The sequence below is a fragment of the Echiichthys vipera genome (genome assembly GCF_963691815.1).
Source record: "Echiichthys vipera genome assembly, chromosome: 11".
Classification (NCBI taxonomy): Eukaryota; Metazoa; Chordata; class Actinopteri; order Perciformes; family Trachinidae; genus Echiichthys; species Echiichthys vipera.
Window position 1 is genome coordinate 22,223,695 of NC_139836.1, and position 19,063 is coordinate 22,242,757.

General features: G+C 38.8%; 1 protein-coding gene across 1 annotated transcript in view; it reads right to left on the bottom strand.

The window, feature by feature from the left end:
• grid1a (glutamate receptor, ionotropic, delta 1a) overlaps window positions 1-19,063 on the bottom strand; it is a gene marked incomplete at both ends in the record, with an annotated part of 214,690 nt that overhangs the window by 20,143 nt on the left and 175,484 nt on the right. The window contains 6 exon segments of the mRNA XM_083923323.1: window positions 980-1,023; window positions 1,026-1,176; window positions 2,483-2,584; window positions 11,008-11,127; window positions 12,571-12,732; window positions 15,849-16,022. Of these exon segments, the coding sequence (XP_083779449.1) occupies window positions 980-1,023; window positions 1,026-1,176; window positions 2,483-2,584; window positions 11,008-11,127; window positions 12,571-12,732; window positions 15,849-16,022 (753 nt within the window).

Below are 19,063 nucleotides of genomic sequence, written 5' to 3' on the forward strand. Positions count from 1 at the left end.
TTTTTTTAGCTAAGATATTGGTGAGAGTGTAGGCACCTTACAATAAATCAATGTTTAAATCGAAAAAGCCTTTACAAAGTAAACAATAGCTTTCTTGTTAAAGGGATAGTTTGTCTTTATTTGAAGTGGGGCTGTATGACGTATTTATCCATAGTGTGTTACCTACAGTTGATGGCATTTATTATAGTGTACACTATAAGTAGAATATTCTCACCACCTTAGCTTGCTATCAGACAGCCCTTTACTTTGGCACTACCTTTTTTCAAAATATCTCTATACACAAGCACAACTGTGCCAAACACTGTCACACTGTCCCACGGTTTATGGAATCAACAAATAGAGAAAAAGACTGAATGACCAAAAGAGAGAAGGGGAAACTGGAAGCGACAGCAAGGTAAAGCTGTGAAAATATTAGAAATATAGCTTACATTTAAACTGAAACAATTTTTTTAGGTGTCTAAAACATGTTTAGAGTGCTGCCCTGGTCCACTGTAGTACATTGCTTAGCTTTTGTGTAAGAACTTATTATCTACTGTAGGTAACATACTGACTACCGAGAAGTGCATCATACAACCCCACTTCAAAAAAGCCAAACTACCCCCTTAAGATAGAGTTCAGAAATCTGAAATTTATATAACTTCTTTAGTTATTTAATCAAAAACACGTCAACTTCCATCTCTATCAAATTAAGTTAAATTCCCATTATCATTATGATCCAAAATATAATTTGTCAAGATCTCAAACTTTCTCAGTATCCCTCCAAAAAGCACAATCAATCTGTGATGTCACCCACTGGAGAACTGATGGGCATACAGAGGCTTTTGGCACATGCAATTGTTTTTCTAATGTTTTTCCACTTACTCAGCCTTATAATTGGGATACAATTTCAAAACCAGACAATGTGGCCGGAGTCCCAGAAAAAATGATTTGGACAGAATCTCGACATTGACTGACAGAGATAAAAAGAAAACAAACCAACCTTGCCAATGAGTTCTCCAATCATGCCATTCCAGGATCCATCAGGAGTGCAGAGCCATACTTCCCATCTCCGACTTGGTAGATGTCATACTTGAAGCCAAGGATCTTCGCCAGAGCGTCCAGGACATCTATTGAGAAACCCTTGTATCTCTTGGGTTGGCCAAGAATATTCTCTGCCGCCATCACAAAAGGCTCTTCCTGTATGAATGAATAGTGTACTTTTACTGACATTGATAATGCAGAGGAATCTAAGTATATGAGGACTTTGTCCTATAACTTTGGAAAAGCAAGACAATATGTGCACTTAATCACAGACATGTCATTTATCAAGATGCACCATAATCTCCTCTGGGCCAGATTGGCAAGCACAGCGAGGACACATTCAGTCATCTTAAGAACTTTGGGGTGACACCTTTAAGAAGAGCTTCGAAGGTGATCAAAGTTAAACTTCATCTTAATAACAGAGTTTCCTCAGCAACTGTTGACCTGTAACACATGGCGCCATGGCAACTGCTATGGTTCATCAACGTGGAAATTGCCATTTTAAATTTATTGCACCAGACCTTGGTTCTTCTTTATGGGTTTAAAGTGTCAGGACAGAATAAAATGGGTGAAGGAAGAGTAAAGAGAGCCGAAGAAGACAGGGGGAGAGGGACAGAGAAGAGAGGGGCTGTTAAAGTAGGCAGGGGCAAATGACTTGATTAAGTGACAGTGCCACCGGAGAGCTGAGCAGAACTTATGTGAATAAATATAGTACAGGTAAATCATGTGTGAGGAAGAGGAAAAAACAAAGACAGGGGGAGGGAAGTGACTTTAGCTGCTAGAATTGGAGAGGTTGAAGAAAAACTGCTGCAATGAAGTATTGATTTTACGCAGCCTTCTGTTGCTCTAGATTCAAAGGACGAGGACAAGTATGACCAAAGAAGATTAGAAGAGGTCTAGTTCTCAAAGATCCTATGTTGTCCTTGTTGGTTCTCCAACCTCCTGCGATAACAGCTCACTGCACCTAGTAGAGCCAGCAAAATTCTATTTATTACAATAAATTCTCAAATAGTGAAAAGAGCCTGCATTTAACTAAACTGAGGTAAACAATAGGCTTTTCTTAAAGACCAGATAGATAGATAGATAGATAGATAGATAGATACATAGATAGATAGATAGATAGATAGATAGATAGATAGATAGATAGATAGATAGATAGATAGATAGATAGATAGATAGATAGGTGGGGGGAATGTTGAGTGTCATCAACAGCAACTGCACATCATAATAAAACTGAATTTATCAGTGAGTAAAACATTTGATTTCTGTTAAAAGGATAATCCACAGCGTGTGTTTAAATTTGTATATCACAGAGAAACTATTACTTAATTTGTGGGTGTAAATAATAACCTAATGAATGTGTTGGTGTGTTTTCCTCTATGCTGTTTTGTTTGTTTTCTTACTCAGATATTTGCCTACTCAGGTCAAGTGTTAATACATTCAGTGTACTCCCACCACTTACCAGTAATGTTACAATCTTCAGCGTCACTCCCTGCATTCCACTCTCTATCCGATTCTCCTTTAGGCTACCGTTCAAACCCCGAGTGGAGTCCCAAGACGCCAGCTAACAGAGAGAAAGAAAAATCATATAGATGAGGAAAATAAATAACATGGAGTTAGACAAAGGTGGCATACACCGCATTAATAAGCTATGAATAGCAGCATAAAAAGTTAGTGAGCTATAAGGATAATTTTCATCCTATCTGCCATTGTGACTTTGTTTGAAGTGACATTCAACACTGCGTGGCCGATGTCTATGTTAAAATCTGAGCTGGTTACCAAGACAACAAGCATCAGCCATTGGTATGCTATTAGGACCCTCTATTCAAGCTCCACCACTGAATGGTGCAATGTATTGTCATACTTTGTAAGCAAGCTGCAGTACTTAAGCAGTAATCATATGTATGGAGGTGGTGATGAGGATGGTGAGAGGAAGGAGACAAAGGAGGAATAATGACAAGGACGCTGACACCATGCTGGCAAAAATTGCAGAAAAAAACACCCTGAATACATGAAAATTGGCATGCATCATTGTGAGTTGGTTGAATCTAAACCCTCATCATCCCTCATCTTAAAACTCGCATTCCACCCTGTCAACATTTTGAGCTATGTCTCAAGTTCGGAAGCTGATGTTTGTTAAATTCTTAATCAGTGCTCCAAGCAGGACAAGGATTTTCAAGGATTTGACACATCGTTTGTAGTGGTCAATGAGATTTGAGCTGACAGGACAAGAATGGTGGCTCCGGGCCAGACAACAGGCTGTTCTGGCCACAGAAGAGCACACCTCAGTCTGCAGCATGAGTGCCATATCCAGGTGCCTTTCCTACAGAAACACACTGTCCTCCACAACCAGAGAGACTTCATTAAAAAGCAGTCATTTATGTTTTGCTTTTGTTCTAGCTTTTAATTTTGCACCATGGTCTTCTCATTAACAGGGTGTCTCACATTTACATTTTGTTTCTAACAACCTGCCATTTCTATTCAATTCAGTCCACTTAAAAGTCAGAATCTGTAAGAATTGAGATACATTGTTTCTAGCTGCCTCTTTGGTGGTAAGACGTAACTGCAGGTGAGCCTGTTCTTTCAGAGCCCTCCATCTTGTCGGATTCACGGTCACAATGCGTGTTGACTTTTTTTTCTTTGCTCTTTTGTAAACTTTATTGAAGCACATTCCACTCTCTGCTTTGGTTACCTTCTTAAACCCATACTCACACATGTTCCTGTGTGAGTAACACTTCTGCCCTTACTACAAGCCTGACTCTCTAACCTCACCAGCCTCACTAACATGGCGGCTTATTTACATTTAAGGGGGGAATGTCAACACAGACACACAGATCGAAATACTCAGCAAAAAGGCAGGTTGAAGTGCTTTCATTAGTGGGTCATATGATCAATCACCATTGTTTTAACTCACTCTTTGATAGATGGTAACGTAAAAGACAATTAAATAGATGCAGATTACAGATTATATCTTTAATATAACAACATGTATTTTAATATAACCATGTATAAAAGCAGGGGTGCCCAATTCCGGTCCTGGAGGGCCACTGTCCTGCATGTTTTAGGTTTCTCCATGCTGTAACACACCTGATTCTAATTTCAAACCTGTGACAAGCTTTAGCTGCTTGATTATACACATATCAATAGAATTAGGTGTGTTAGAGTAGAGAGAAACCTAAAACAGGCAGGACAGTGGCTCTCCTGGACCGGAATCGGGCACCCCTGTATTACGGTATACATCATTTTAAGCACTCACTATATGTCTCTTTTCTGGCACAATTTTAATAGACAGTTTATATGACTCAGATGGATCTGGACATTTCATTCAATATTAAGCAGAAGGTTCCAGAGATCAAAACCGTTAACGGGAGTAAAGATATTTTTGAACTTCAAGATTTCATCACAAGTCCTGCATTTAACTTTGAAGTTTGATCTTGGCAGACCTTAGCTTTTTTACTTGATTGGACATAGGCAGTAATGTTTGAGGCTGAAAATATCAAAGCCAAAACAATGAGAATGTTGTCTTTATGGTTTTTAAAAAAAGATTGTATATTCTTGTGATGTTCCAATTGGCTACCAGTGGAGATTGGTGAGAAAAACAAAATGTACAGACATAAATCTCTGTCAGTATTCGGAAAGGCAAACGATTATTAAACAATCAAGAGAAAAGAACAATAACTACAGATAGAAAAGGCAGCAACAAAGGCTTTCAACTGTGAATTAAATGGAAGCATGTGAGGTACAGAAAGAGGATAGCAAAAACCTCACTGTTAAATGGTTGTTATTCACAAACCATCTGCAGAGCATGTGATCCTCCAAAGTCTCAGACGTAAGAGTTACACTGCTATGTATATCTTCACTGCAAACTGCTAGTGAATCATGCTTATAACCTCCCAGCTTGTGTGGGTGTACATAAACTGTTTTCTTCCCATTCAAGATGTCAGAGATTTGCATTAGAAGGATCATTATCTGTCAACGATATGGAGTTCACTTAGTTATGAAGCTGTTAATTGTAAATATAGGTTCATGCTGTATGTATTCACATCATTTTGTGTACCTAAGCTGCCCTGCACTTTGACCAGAAAAATGTGTTGCTATTGTAGTCATATGTGGCGTAATCAGTGTAATTCTGTAGGCAAGCGCTGATTGTAATAGCTTGTCTACTCATCCGTTTATGTGAATATGTCCAGCCATGTTTTGTGTGTCTGTGTGTGTGAGTGTAGGGGAAAAATGTCAGTCTGCATAGCATGCCTCACAAGGGACTATTTTCTCCATGAGCAACTTCGTCCTCATTGAAAAACACTGAGCAAATCTCTGCTCTGTTAACTGAAGAACACTAAAGAGGAACACTTCTACTTCACAGAGCTTTGCACACCAGCACGCCACTGGGAAGGTCACAAACAAAACATACAGCAAAGCCAAACCACCCGCATATGAACGGGTAACACTTCACTGGACACACTTTGATCTTCGGTTACCAGGTTTTCAAGGACATGACACTGAAACAGGATGCATATTCCTACCAAGGACGGGTGTGTTTATATATAAATATCGTTAACGGTACATGAAAGAAAAAAACGATTTTTGTTGCTTGACACCAAATCCCTTTAAAAAAGGCTTCTCTAGCTTTCCCCCCTGATTCTTCCTTTGAAGTGTCAGCTCATTGAGGGTTTAAGCTTTAGATAGTCTTCCTATAAATATGCATAGCAATCAGTCACCAAGAGTGTACCTAATGTAAGTGAGATCAAAACATTCAGCTGTTTCCTCCTATAACTTTATGCTTTGTTATCCTACAGCACAATGGAGAACATTGAGCATATGAGTTTTGGAATATCCAATTTAAAAAGTCTCAAAAGTAACATGCCCACTATTTTGTTAATGGTTATGCTCAATACTGTAAAAATAATCATCTGTAATGGGCTGAACAAATGCCAATGACCACTTGAAAAGGACAAAGGGATAGAAGTCAAATAACCCTGGATTCATAGCACCACAACTGTCTCAATTACAGTATCCCCTAAAAATCTTATAGAAAGCACTTTATGCTCTTTCATAGAACCATTTAAGTTGCATCATTATGAACACAGAACCATTTTTGAGCAAGTTGCTGGTTCTTCTTTTCACTGCTAGTTCAGTTCATCAGGTGCTTACATATTGACAAGCCCATCATGCCACCAAGCTTTTTATTGACCCACACTCCTTTTGTCTGTCACACCAACTGGATTGATAAGACTGTGCATGCTTGTGTGCAAGTGTGTGTTGAACATATATGTCACATTTTTACTTTGCTACAATATTTACTGCCTATTTTAATTAGTCAAGACAAGAGCTATCTCATATTTTCAGATATATTAGAGATATTCAAGGCCGCCATGGCGCCAGTCTATTGCTCTAAACTCTAATGAGCCAAATAAACAGGATTAGATTCATAAAAGACAAAAACCTGAACAATTTTGAAGAAAAACGAAGAGAAGAAATGAGATGATGCGGGTTCATTTCTCTATCAAAATGAAATCACTGAGGACAGACAATAAGATATCTGTACCATAGAAATGAAAACTTTCCATGATCACATTTTTGCCTGTTTTCCTTAATTCCGGATATCATTTACTAATAGGTTCCCCATACATAGCTTTTAAATACAATGTGATATAATGGAAAGAAGACAGTATATGCATCAGAAGTTAGATACGTGCAATATATATCAGGCAAAGTTTCAGAATTAATTATGTTGCCTAAAAAAGACTGCATGACTACAAAATGTGTTGCAGACTAAAAGTGAACATATGACAGTGAGAAGAATGCAAACTTTCCAGTTAGCCTAAAAAGGAATTACTGGTTTTGCTCTTAACTCATCTTCTCCAACTATGACCTGAAAATTATTGTTTTTTACTTCAGGTGAACTGGAATTTAAGTGAACTGGCTTATGATAAGGCTGGTAGCCTTTGTTTGATTGTTTTCATCATGGATTGGAGCACATGAGAGAGAATAAATTAAGGCATGTGGAGAAATATCATCCACCTTTCATCCAATTACTTCAGACTCTCAAGAGGATTTACTTTTACCAGTGTGGCAGTAGGAAGGATCATAAGTGGGTACTGCCACTTCAGTGCTTTTCTTTTCATGCAGACTGTGAGCAAAGGCAATTTGCACACAATTACATTTCATCATATTATCGTATTACCATGTTGCGAAATGTTGCTGCCATTTAATTTTCCGTGGCAAAATAACTTGACCAGTCTAATACGGTTTTCCACATTGCTAAATTGAATATGGATATAAGCCATTACTATATAACAGTGCCAATTTGTAAAATAGAGTAATAATAATATTTTTGTCATGAAATACTAGCAGCTGCTTCGTAGTTCTGTTCTTATCTTCCTGCTGGTAAAAATCCCAACAGGTAGAGGAAATTAAAAAAAAACTGCAGGAGCCACAAGAAAGTTTCTAAAAGCTAGAAATGTCAGTGCCTGAAAATTAATCACTGGATCAAGAGCCCTATAAACCCCCCTGCAAATGTATTGTTGGCAAAAATGAAAGCACCCTTTGGAGACCCTTTAATGCAGTTTCTGCTTCATGAGCTAGTGATACATTAGGTTGAGCAATAGTACAAATGCTTCAGCTATGAACAACTACAGTTTGCGAGATGCAACATGCAACATGGCACATGGAGCTCACGTGACCCCCAGGCAATGCTTAATGCTGAATACATCAACTATCACTGGTTGAAAGTGTGATGATGGTCAATAAGAAGAATTGGTCCTATCATCCAACCTGTGTGGCTGATTGAAACCAAATGTCAGCAAACTTGGATCTGTTCTGGCACCAGAGGACCGAATGTGAGCCGGCTCTAGTCAATACATGGCTGCAAGATTTGGTTATGTTTTGGGGGTATTGACCTTGGCTTGTTTCAGGTTAGAATCAGCTCCAGTAAGCTGTACTTAGCGAAGCAGAATTGGATGGATACTTGTTTTGATTGTGGTGTGTTGTTCTTTAAATCTGGCAAGGAACTAGCTACCAGATGTGCCATATTTAGGTTGCCGATGACAAAGCCACTTCGGCTAACTGGAAGAAAATAGCAAGATTCATGTAATGAGCAACAAAAGTTACAGACTCTATTCAATTGGAAATATTGTACTGGCAATGGCAGAGCAGCTGACAGAGCCTCCACAACAGATATATTTCTTTTAACTTTTAAACCTGAGGCTATTTTTCACGTCCTGTATTTCTAAAGCTAATGGCACAGTCACATGTCTCTGGCAGCAGGGCCATATATTATTTCCAGCACGTAAGACTATTAAGAAAGGCCATCATATGGCATGTGAGAGGCACTATTAGTACCCTATATAACACTATGAAAAATTGAATGAGAATTTGGAGCTGCCCTTTCAGAGACTATGCACAACATCAAGTAGGCAAACAGCATTAGGATTGTATTTGCTATAGAAAAGTACAAATGCCACTGAAAATGTGATTTTGAATAATACAATAATGCCAGTGCTGCTATTGTGGACACATTTGAGAGATAACTACTGCATGATGCATGCAAGTTGCTTGGCTAGGAGGAACAATTACATTCAAATGAATTGACATTTCTCCATGAGGAGCTTTGTGTAAGCTGGACGTCATTAGCAATATCTGCTTAGAGACGAGCTGACACATCAATAAGAGCAAACTGGAAAACCAAAACAACAACAACAGCATCGATCAGTCTGCTGCAGCACTGGATGGTGGAGAAAACTCACAGTAGCCATCCAGGAAATAGTATTTCAGTCTTCATTACAGTGTCTAACCAGAAAGACGCCTCATCTAAGGGCCATCAGGCTGGGGAGAAAATGGACTGAATGCAGATAAACGATGATGGAGAGGGAAGAAACCAGGGCTGAAAAATGGGGAGAAAGGGTTGGGGTGGAAGAGAAGAAAGAAGCGAAGAGGAGAAGATGGGAAATGGGATGAGAGGAAAAGATAAAGAGGGACCAGAGAGTGAGAAAATCAGGATGGCTCTGAGGGGTGGGGCACGACATGCAATCACTGGTACATTCCACTCAGAAATACACAGAACTGACAACTTGACAACTTCGCAAAGGAAACCATGTAATGGTGTGGCCTTTCTTGATGGACATCAGTTTCACACAACACGGAAAAAGAGCCGAGCTGAATGTATAAACATCCTATTATAGGCAAAAGAGAGGAGAGTCATGAATTTGTGTCTGCTTTCTCAGAGTAAATGGTTCTGCCAAGTAGTGGGCAGACACACAGAGAGACATGCCAGGTAATGAACAACAGCATTGAATGCATTTCGCATCCTATTATCCGGCCTTGCTGTCCCCTTCTGTCTCTAATGATTTTGAGATACAAGGGCATGTTAGTGTGTGCTCCTTGGCCTCTGTCGTCTGTTTGCCTTTCTGCATGTTCTGTGTGTCAGAGATCCAAACATTGTATACAATACATACATGTTTGTGTGTTAATGTGCTTTTGGACTCCATTATTTGTGAGTGTCTAAATGTGAGATGCTGCTGCTGGACATGATAGTGTATGGATGTCCCTGTGTGTGCGTGCAGTGGGTCCCTTCCTAGCTAATGCTAATGGCCACATTATGATGAATTTGCTTCATGATTTCAGTTAGGCTGAGTGGTGATTAAATCTTCATTACTGCTTCTGGTCAGTCCTGCTCTACATAGATTGCCAAGAAACTCAATTTCTCTTGATTCTGCAAGAAGTCCCTGACTGAATCAGGTCATCCCCCGTGACAAACAAATTACAGCTTAGAGAAGAGTGCACAAATAATGCTCTTCACTTCAGTTCTGCACCACTCAAAGATCAGACACATTTCTTAGTAAATTCCTCATGGTCAGCTCATACATGCCTGCTCATTATTTTGATATGCTTGCTTAGTTAAGTTCATAGCGATAGGCATTTTATTCATTCTAAGTTTCAGGTCATGGTGGTTGGTGTGATGAAATGGAAGGGTATAGCAGACTGATCTGGTTAATTCTAGAGCTCCAGTAGAGGGCACCCTGATACCTGACACCTAACTGTCTAATGTTCGGCCCTGTGACCGTGGTTTTCAGGGAGCAGAGTACAGCTGATTCTTATTCACCTGACACCACAGAAAGAAAAGACAAAAAAAACAGCAAGGCTTTGGATCCTGAGGATTAAGATTGAGAACCACTGGTTTATGAAAAAATTGCACATGCAAATACAAAAGAGAATTGCAAGCCTCTCTATACAATATTTGTTCTAGGCGCTCCAATGGACCCCTAAGATCTCTAATAGAAGTGGTTATTTTTTCTGATCCTTGATGACAAGGGTCCTGCAGCTACACCTGGCATGTACTGTACACTGTAATACGAGCGATCAACTAAAACCTGGAGGACTCCAGGGCTGTAATTAAGTACAAAAACTTCAGAGTTTGCAGTGGGCTTTTGTGAGAAAATGAGAAAAAAACGTTTAATTTCATTTTTTTTCTCACATCTCACTAAGTGGTCACATTAAGAGAATGTCATAGAAAGCTATTTTAATCTATGGTTGTACAGTACCTGCTGTTTCCTCAACACCTACAAAATGGACAGTTATATAAATCCATGCAAAATTCCATCTACCAACAAGTTCTGTACAGAAGCTCTAATTGAATGGCCTGTGGTCTAATGCATTCAGTATATAACTGAGACATGCCACAGTAGTTTAATTTGTGAAAGGAGAAACGAGGGGCACCCTGCTGCAGAATAAATCACGCTGACAAAAAGCACAGCTACATGGTTATTTCTGACATACTGAAAGGAGGAAGAAATGGATCACTGTTACAAGATATCTGAGCTTAGGTTAAAACAAAAATACATTTGAAAATAATTCACAATGGTTATCTATTTTCTCACACCATAAGGTTTTATGAAAAACATCAAGGTATAGACAAATAGTCAGTGCTCCGTGAGGTGTCCTTCACAGATATATAGTAGACAAAAAATCCATAAAATATTCTGGACTGACCCGTTTCACATCTTTCCCAAATGTCTCACTGTAGCTGGTTCCAAGAATTTCAAATTGCACATGGGAATTAGAGCCTTCAGCACGGAAGTCCATCATTCCTGTCAGGCCACTGATCCGTCCCTATAGCAACAACAAGCACACAATAGTTACGGTGTGAGATGTTAAAACACAGGAGAGGTAGCAGAGATGGTGGTGTTTTATTTATTTATGTATGTGTTCCGTAGGCGTAGGCAAAGAAAGAATGCCTGCAAGCATTAATACATACATGTAATAAACTCCTTTGTACACCTTACATGTATTTATCATCATAATCAAGTGAAATTGAATGTGTGTTCGTTTATTTAATTAACTTTCTTCTGATTATGTATCTGTGACAATTAACAGCATATGCCGTAATCATCAAGGGGAAGTTATTCCTGTTATCCCCAGCATGAACGATACCATATGATTTGTATACAAATTATCTTTTTAATAAGTTTGAATGGTATGAGGTTATGAAAGAGGATTTAGATCATTTCAAACAAACTGTATATTATTCATAATATAGAATTTTAAATACGAAACTGTGACAGGAATCAATTCCATTGAGTTTATGTGCGGTTTAATTGACATCGACGCAATAATATGCCAAGAGCCGTTCTTCATGTGCCGTCTGGTCATCTTACAGTAAGCCCTGTTAAACAGGGTTGTGCACATGCGAAAATGAGTCTGTGCTATGAATTCATTTACCGCAATAGCACCAGTGCAATATAGCTATGCGCCAGTACATGCAGATGAATGGCTCAGTCTTCTTATATTATTCAAGAGGTCCTGTTTGGAAAAGCTCTGTAATTATACCTGTCCCTGAAAACAATGATACATAATTCATTAAAACTTCCATCCATCCAATGATAATTAAAGGTATTTAAAACTAGTTTAGTACTATATTACATTGAAAGTTCTTTGTTTTCTTTTGAAACTCCCCCCAACACAGATCTTGAATAGTCTCAAACTGCAACGGACTTACTTGATACTTTTATACTTGATACAATTTTGTGGCCTGTGCTATGAAACACTCAACCTCTGAAGCAACAGTGATACTTTATGTGTGAAAAAAGTTATCATCAGCCCTGATAAAGCAGCATGACTCTCTGCAGTGGAAAAAAATAAATCTATTTATAGGTTGAAATGGATGAAATCAAGCCACGTTCTACGATGCAGCCTTATTTCAACGAGAGAGAATATGAGAGAGCTACACAAGCATTAAGAGATCAAAGTCCAGGATCTGCAGCAAATCCATCCTGAGGCCAAACCTGGAGATCTCATTTAATCATCAGCTGCCTTTGGGTATTTTGAAAATAACCAAGTTTGAATCTGATAAAAGTTTCCAGCAGGGCTCATAGTAGTTCAGTGCACTTTCTCAAAGAATGCTTTGACTGTATACATCTTTATACTTTCTCATGCTTCTCTCATAAATCCTTGGATGTGCATTTTATACTTGTAATTAACTATTAATTGAATAATCCATCATAGATTTTTGCAGAAGTTATTATTCATTATTCCTTACAAAATAGTAAAAAATACCTTTTGGATGGTGTCCAACATAGACCAGCCTCCATTCCATGGCTTAGTGGACTTTCTCATGCAGTTAAGGCTGGCCATACTGTGCCACTTCCTGTCCTCCAGTTTCCTGTAGAAGGCGTTGGCTAGCATCAACACACTGTCATACAGGTAGAGATTGGACACCTGTTGGAGGAAAAAGACAAGCAATTTCACTGAATACATTTGGTGTTTGTGTTGTCAACAGAGAACAGAATGCAAGCTCTGGATACAACAAAGGAAACAAATATTAATTTTTGGGCTCCAAGAAATATCACAAAACCCCATGGTGAACCCTTGTAAGACAAGCAGTGACACAAAAGCATGTGTCTTTCAGTCTGGTCCTGTGAGGTTTGATGGTGAAATAAAATAATCCCAGTGGGGAATAAAAGCTTAAGTCTCCTTGCTTGGAGAAAGAAGGGAAAGCATTGAAACAATGGGCGAGCAGAATTTCATTTCGTCTGTTTGTACGTCATGGATGCCGAGATGAAAACCCATTCAACACTGGTGTTCTTCATTACAACAACACTGAAGGATGGCACAGTGAATTCAGCAGCAAACATACTCTGACTTCTCCCCATGTTTTTTTCACTTCCAGTAAACTTTCTGGTGAAGCACTGAGGTTTATTTGCTAAACAATCATGAGTTTGCAGTCCCGCCAGCAGGTGAAATTAGATGCATAAGACGACAGGAGGAAAAGTTAATGATACAGTACAGTGGTTCAATCTGAAATCAAGAGAGCGCGAATAAGACAAAAAAATCATTCTGGTTCAGTCATCCGCCTGCCATCAGTCCAACTGTCTCCCTCCGACTGCAGTGCACCCTATTGGGAATCGTGTCTACTTCTCCTGTCTTGCTGTGACAGGGGATTTGACAGGTCCTCTGGGTCAAGTCAAGTCAAATTCTACCACAGCAGAAGATCCATGAAAGCAATACTTGCTGCCACTCCAGGCATTCAGTTCATGACACCTTTAGACTTCAGTCCAAGCCTCTCAGTGGTAAGACCTAACACAAGTCAAGTTCACTTGCCTCAAGGTCACTCAGTCCAGATGTAATGCAACATTGTAGCTCTGGAGGTTACACCAAAGCTGACTTCTTGTGAAAGGGATTAGTTCAGGAGAAGCACTTCAGTCCCCTCAGTGTTTTACTATTCTGATGAATGCTTAAACTGCCATTACCCGATATTTAACCCTCTTTTATGTGAATTATTGAGAACCGTGGGTGCACACACCACATGGTTTTGCCATCTGTCCGAAGTATTGATAAAAAGGAAAATGAACATTTCAATAGAGCAACGGGGAACACGGCCACTTTACTGCAGATGGATGGAAGTCTAAGAAGCGTAAGGAGGCTTTCTTTTAACTCACAACAGAAAGTAATAAGTGGCAGGGCGGGAAAAGTTAGTACAAGGACCCAAAAAAGGGAAAGGCACTGTGTTAAGAGTATAAAGCTGTGAGGGCACTGTAGGATGGGGCGGGGCCGAAATCTTCTAACCCATTATAGGTCATTTTAAAAGCACATGAGTATGTTTTTCTTTTATTAAGAGTTTTAGTGCAAAATTAACATTGGTTCCAGGTTGACAAATCCCTTATACAAAGCATCATCTCTTTTAGAGCATGGAGTAGTTTCCATAATGGGAACCTTGTGATATTTCAGTAGTTTATGAACAAATAATATACATACTATAGGCTTTCTACAATCTAAATATATTGAGTTTTGTGAAGATTAGCATTTCAATGAAAAACTGCTTTAATTTACTTTAAAACTAAATTTTACTCTGCTCCCTAATCCCCTGGTCACACTGACCTCAAGCCATTTATATTCATGGACATGCATGTCCCTCATTATTGCCTTATTATCTTAGAGTGTTTAATCTATATTCAGTCGCATACATAATCAATTAAAATTGGTATTCATGTAGCGCTTGGCAGATACTTGTCTATACTGTCCTACACCATTGCTGCATGCAGCACAGTTACAACTGAAACTGTAAAAACGTGATCAAGCAAGTATCATGCTTATAACTGCTAACACAACATGTGCTGTTTATGAAACAAAACAACACACTGTGCTTGTTTTATGGTCATGCCACTGCTGTTGATAACAAGTGCCTCTCCTGTTGGCAGCTGGAGAAAGTGGATGAAGCATGCTGGTTGTTGCTGAAGCGCAACTTTGCTGTCCTATAAATACCTGCTGCAAAAGGGATAAAATAACAAGGAAAACACAACCCTGCCACTAGTCACATACTCAATACAGTCTCATCCATCATACTGCTTTGTGTTGTGCATTCAGCATCCTCAAAGTTCAGACTCTCCTATGGAAGAAGCTTCTATTTGTGAACCTGTGGCCGTTTGGACAGTGGGGAATTTGGAGTGGTTTGAGAATTTCCTTTGTATGTTTTAATATACTTTCCCCTTTGACACATAACAACATTATAATTGCAATTAATTGCACCAACTTTTTACAGTTACCTTTCCTGCACTGGGGGACCTTGACAATCAAAAGCTGGAATTTTGGTATCACTACCATTTGTGAAATCATTTGAAATCTAAATCAAATCTGTCACACAAAATGTGTCTGCATGTTTTTGTTTGTCTGTAATCTTTTGTGTTTTATTGCTCAGTGCATGATTTAAAGGCTACATTCTTCAGTAAAATGGTCATCATTCCTGGTGTTTTATTCTGGTAAGGTGAATATATAAAAAAAACATGTATGTAGTATAAGCCTGTGAATGTTCTCATTCGTCCAGGTCATCGTTATCCTCAACGACGGGCGTGGGCACTTGGAGCACAAAGGGTTTCAGTGACATCATCGGCCTTGTGAGAGGTTAAATACCTGGATCTCACACCAGTTAGTTGGACCAGTCCCAGCCTGGTCAGATGCGTACATGAACTGATGAAGCCTCTTGGATGAGAGGTGAAACGTCTTCCTAGACAAACAACCAGTCCAGTTGTTTTTGACGGAGATGCTTTTGTAAAACCTGGAAAAGTTCTTTGTTTGAATTGTAAGGTGAAATATTCAACAAGTTGCGTTCATATCCGAAAAATATTTCACCGCCGCAAAGGTATTTTTAGCGGTCTCATGCGCACTTGTATGAGCATGACACAATAAATCATTGACTAACCTCAGTCAAAGAGGTTGTTTTATTGAAAGTATTTCTCATGTCACAGAAACCATTGGTAGTGAATCAGGAATTTCTGCTGATTCTATACAATATTTCACAAGCTTAAACAATAAATCTGTAAGTGCTTTTTTTTTTTTACCTCCAGGGACTGCAGGTAGCCTTCCTGCGGATCACAGAGCAGGGAGGAGATGCGATGATTGTTCCTCATACAGCGAACATTGGTGTCTCTCCACAATGGGAAAACCTGACGAATGACGGTCATCCGCCCCAGAGAGCTGTAAACCAGATCCATGATCTCTGCATCACTCACCTCCTGAATATGAACACAAAAGGAGGAGTTTAGTTTAACAATTGTATCCCTTCAAACTCATTGTAAAGTATGTTGCCACTTTTAATGGGATTTTTGCACAGTGGGGAATTATGACACAAACTGGGAATTTGCTGTATTTAGGGTGTTTTTTTTCTGAGTGAAAGTTTTGTTAAGAAACAAAAACTCAGAGAGGTTTGCGTTGGCTGGGCCTGCTTTTTAGGCAATTAAATATCAGATGACACATTGGGGGGTTACAGAGCAATTATACACAAGATAAAAAGAGGTAAAGTGAGGATAATTCCAGCAAGTAAAATGGGGACAACTGATGAGGCTTTGAATATAAATTTGTGTACTAAACTTGATTTTCAGAATTTTCCTTTTTTTCTTGATGTTTGTAAGGTCAGTGTATATTAACCATGATCAACCAAAGCCTAATTCACATACTTTTTCTATACCAACATTGGCTCATGTGATAACTTGAAATCCACTTTTTAGGCCAAAAGAGACATTTGAATTGCTATTTTCACATTTCACAAATTTTATAATAGAATTCACCATCTAGAAAACGTTATTATTACTCACTTACATTTCTTTACATTAGGCTCAAATTTTTTGCTCCTACGTGACTTTTCACAACGGTGTGAAGAGCACAAATCACATGGTATCTGGTATTTTCTATTGTGATTTGTGCCACTTTTATATGTGGTCCCAAATCAGTAACAGGTGTGATGTTTTTGTAATGTGATCTCAGTCTGAACAGTCATACTGAAATTCCCTCGAGATAAACATTCATCACAATTCCACACTGGTGGCAGCCTTGTTATCTACTCACAAATATGCTGATTTCTACAGCACATTAACTGTAAACAATAAATGAAACAATAAATGCTGAGTTCTTGGCCTCCATGTATAATTCCATACAACAGTGTGCTGCCTGTGATACTTTGTTTTTGTTCTTTTGCGCATCCAGGTCAGTTCAGGAACCTGATCTGTTCACACTGAGATTTGACTTCTACTATCTGACCAGCACTAAGGCTTGCAGTGTGAATGTAGCCTTAAACTACAAATCAATGAGCATACCATTCACAATATTAGTGCAGGTGACCCTTGGCCCTCTTCTGAAGGGGGATGCATGGGTCAGAGATCTACCAAGATTCAAATCAATATTCATGTGACATTGAGAGGCCTGCTAGTCTCCAGAGATGGACAATGGTCAATGCTGAGGCAGACAGGGAGTCTCCTGAGAAGCGTTCGGTTCATATACAATCTGACAATAACGCTGTGAGGTTACTGTTGGGTCAAAACCTAGAGCCTCTGGGTTAATATACTCCCTAACGGCACATGCCGGAAACCATGCTTTCTATTCATTTTCCTAATAAGACACTATGATCCCTCCCTTTTGCATCGACTTCTTGTTAAAGGTCTCTGTCCTCCCTCACTGTTAAGTTCTCCTGGCTTCTTACGATGTCTTTCTTTGTATGCTTACCTTATTTAGCTTACAATAGATCTCTTTGTCCGAAAAAAAAAGGGTTTACCTTATTCTTTTTTTGCCTTTTTCTCATGTGCATGCTGTATCTCACCTCACACATATTTCTATTTCCAATGCAAAACCACATACTGCAATTTCCCATCAATCAAATAAAGATCAATAAAGTATTTATTTTCCATTTATAATAATGAGCAAACTGAATTGATTATATGAATGCTTTCTTCAAGAGCCAGTGTTTCCAGATCTTTCATTTGTGTACAGCGTGAATAAAACACTCCCCAGGTGATTGTAGCTTATTTAGTTTTATCCTCTGACTCTTTTTCTGACTCAGTCAGGTGGAAAATATGAATATTCATGAGTTGCTGTGACACATTAATCAGATGAATTATGCCGCATGGTTCACAGAGTCCAACCTTCACGTCCAAGCTAATAACTTCCAGTGTCACCCAGCTCAAGTGTTCTGTCACCATCACAGGTGATGTTTGTCATAACCTGACACAGCCGCTGACCAATGGGACATGGCTGACGTGCCTTTTAACCTCCGTTTGAGGAGAAAGTACAGAAGATGGTATATTTCACTTGCACAATATGCACATAAAAATGACCCATTAGTACATAAAGAATACAAAGGAGTGACACATCAAGGTCTCTGACTACGATGTTCATGAATTTTAGAAGCACTAGGGAAGTACTAATACTCTAATAGTGTACTGTATGTGGTTAAGATAGCAAGTCAAATTAAACAGTTACTTCAGAACTGTCTGGACACACACATACGGACTCATAAACTGTTAAAATCTACAGTTACCGCAAAATAAATTCAGGCATAAAGCACCTTGGAGGTACTCAACCCAAGTTTCTGAACGAGTGAATGCAGGGCGACCATGTTTCAATGACAGCCGACGACCAAAATACATCCACAAATAAAGTAGAGATGACGGATTATCGTCTTTGTGCTGCTCAGTCAATGTCATTAATCATTCATTAGACATAAATAATAAAGATTATCCATAATCATGACAGCAACTTAATTAGAAGTAACGGTGCTTTTAGAAGCTGCAGGGAATGAAGTAATGGGAATCAGGGAAGAAGAGCACAGTGTGTATGACATTCACTTGAGCTGCACTTGTGTCTTTTTTATGTGCTTCCAGTGTATAGTTGACAAAAAGATAATTAGTTAGGCAGAAATTAAGCTCAATATTACTTAATTATCCAATTGTTAGAACAGCATAATTATTGTCCAATTATCCTTTTCCAATTGAGAGAAAAAATACATCATCAACATGAAATAACACCAGCCTTTGCCAAGGTATTTTGACCTAAATTATCTGAGATGTAATTTTCAATGTATGAATGCTTATATTAAATCAAAGCTTCAAACATCCAACAATAGAAATGATTACTCTGTAAATCATGCAAATTGAAGGTTTTCGCAATGCCATGTCCTATTCAGGCAGTGCTGCTGTTTGTGGTTATCATCATCTAATATTGCACATTGAGTAAAAAAAATAAATTGTATACGGCAAGAGAGCAGAGACACGGTAATGTATTTACT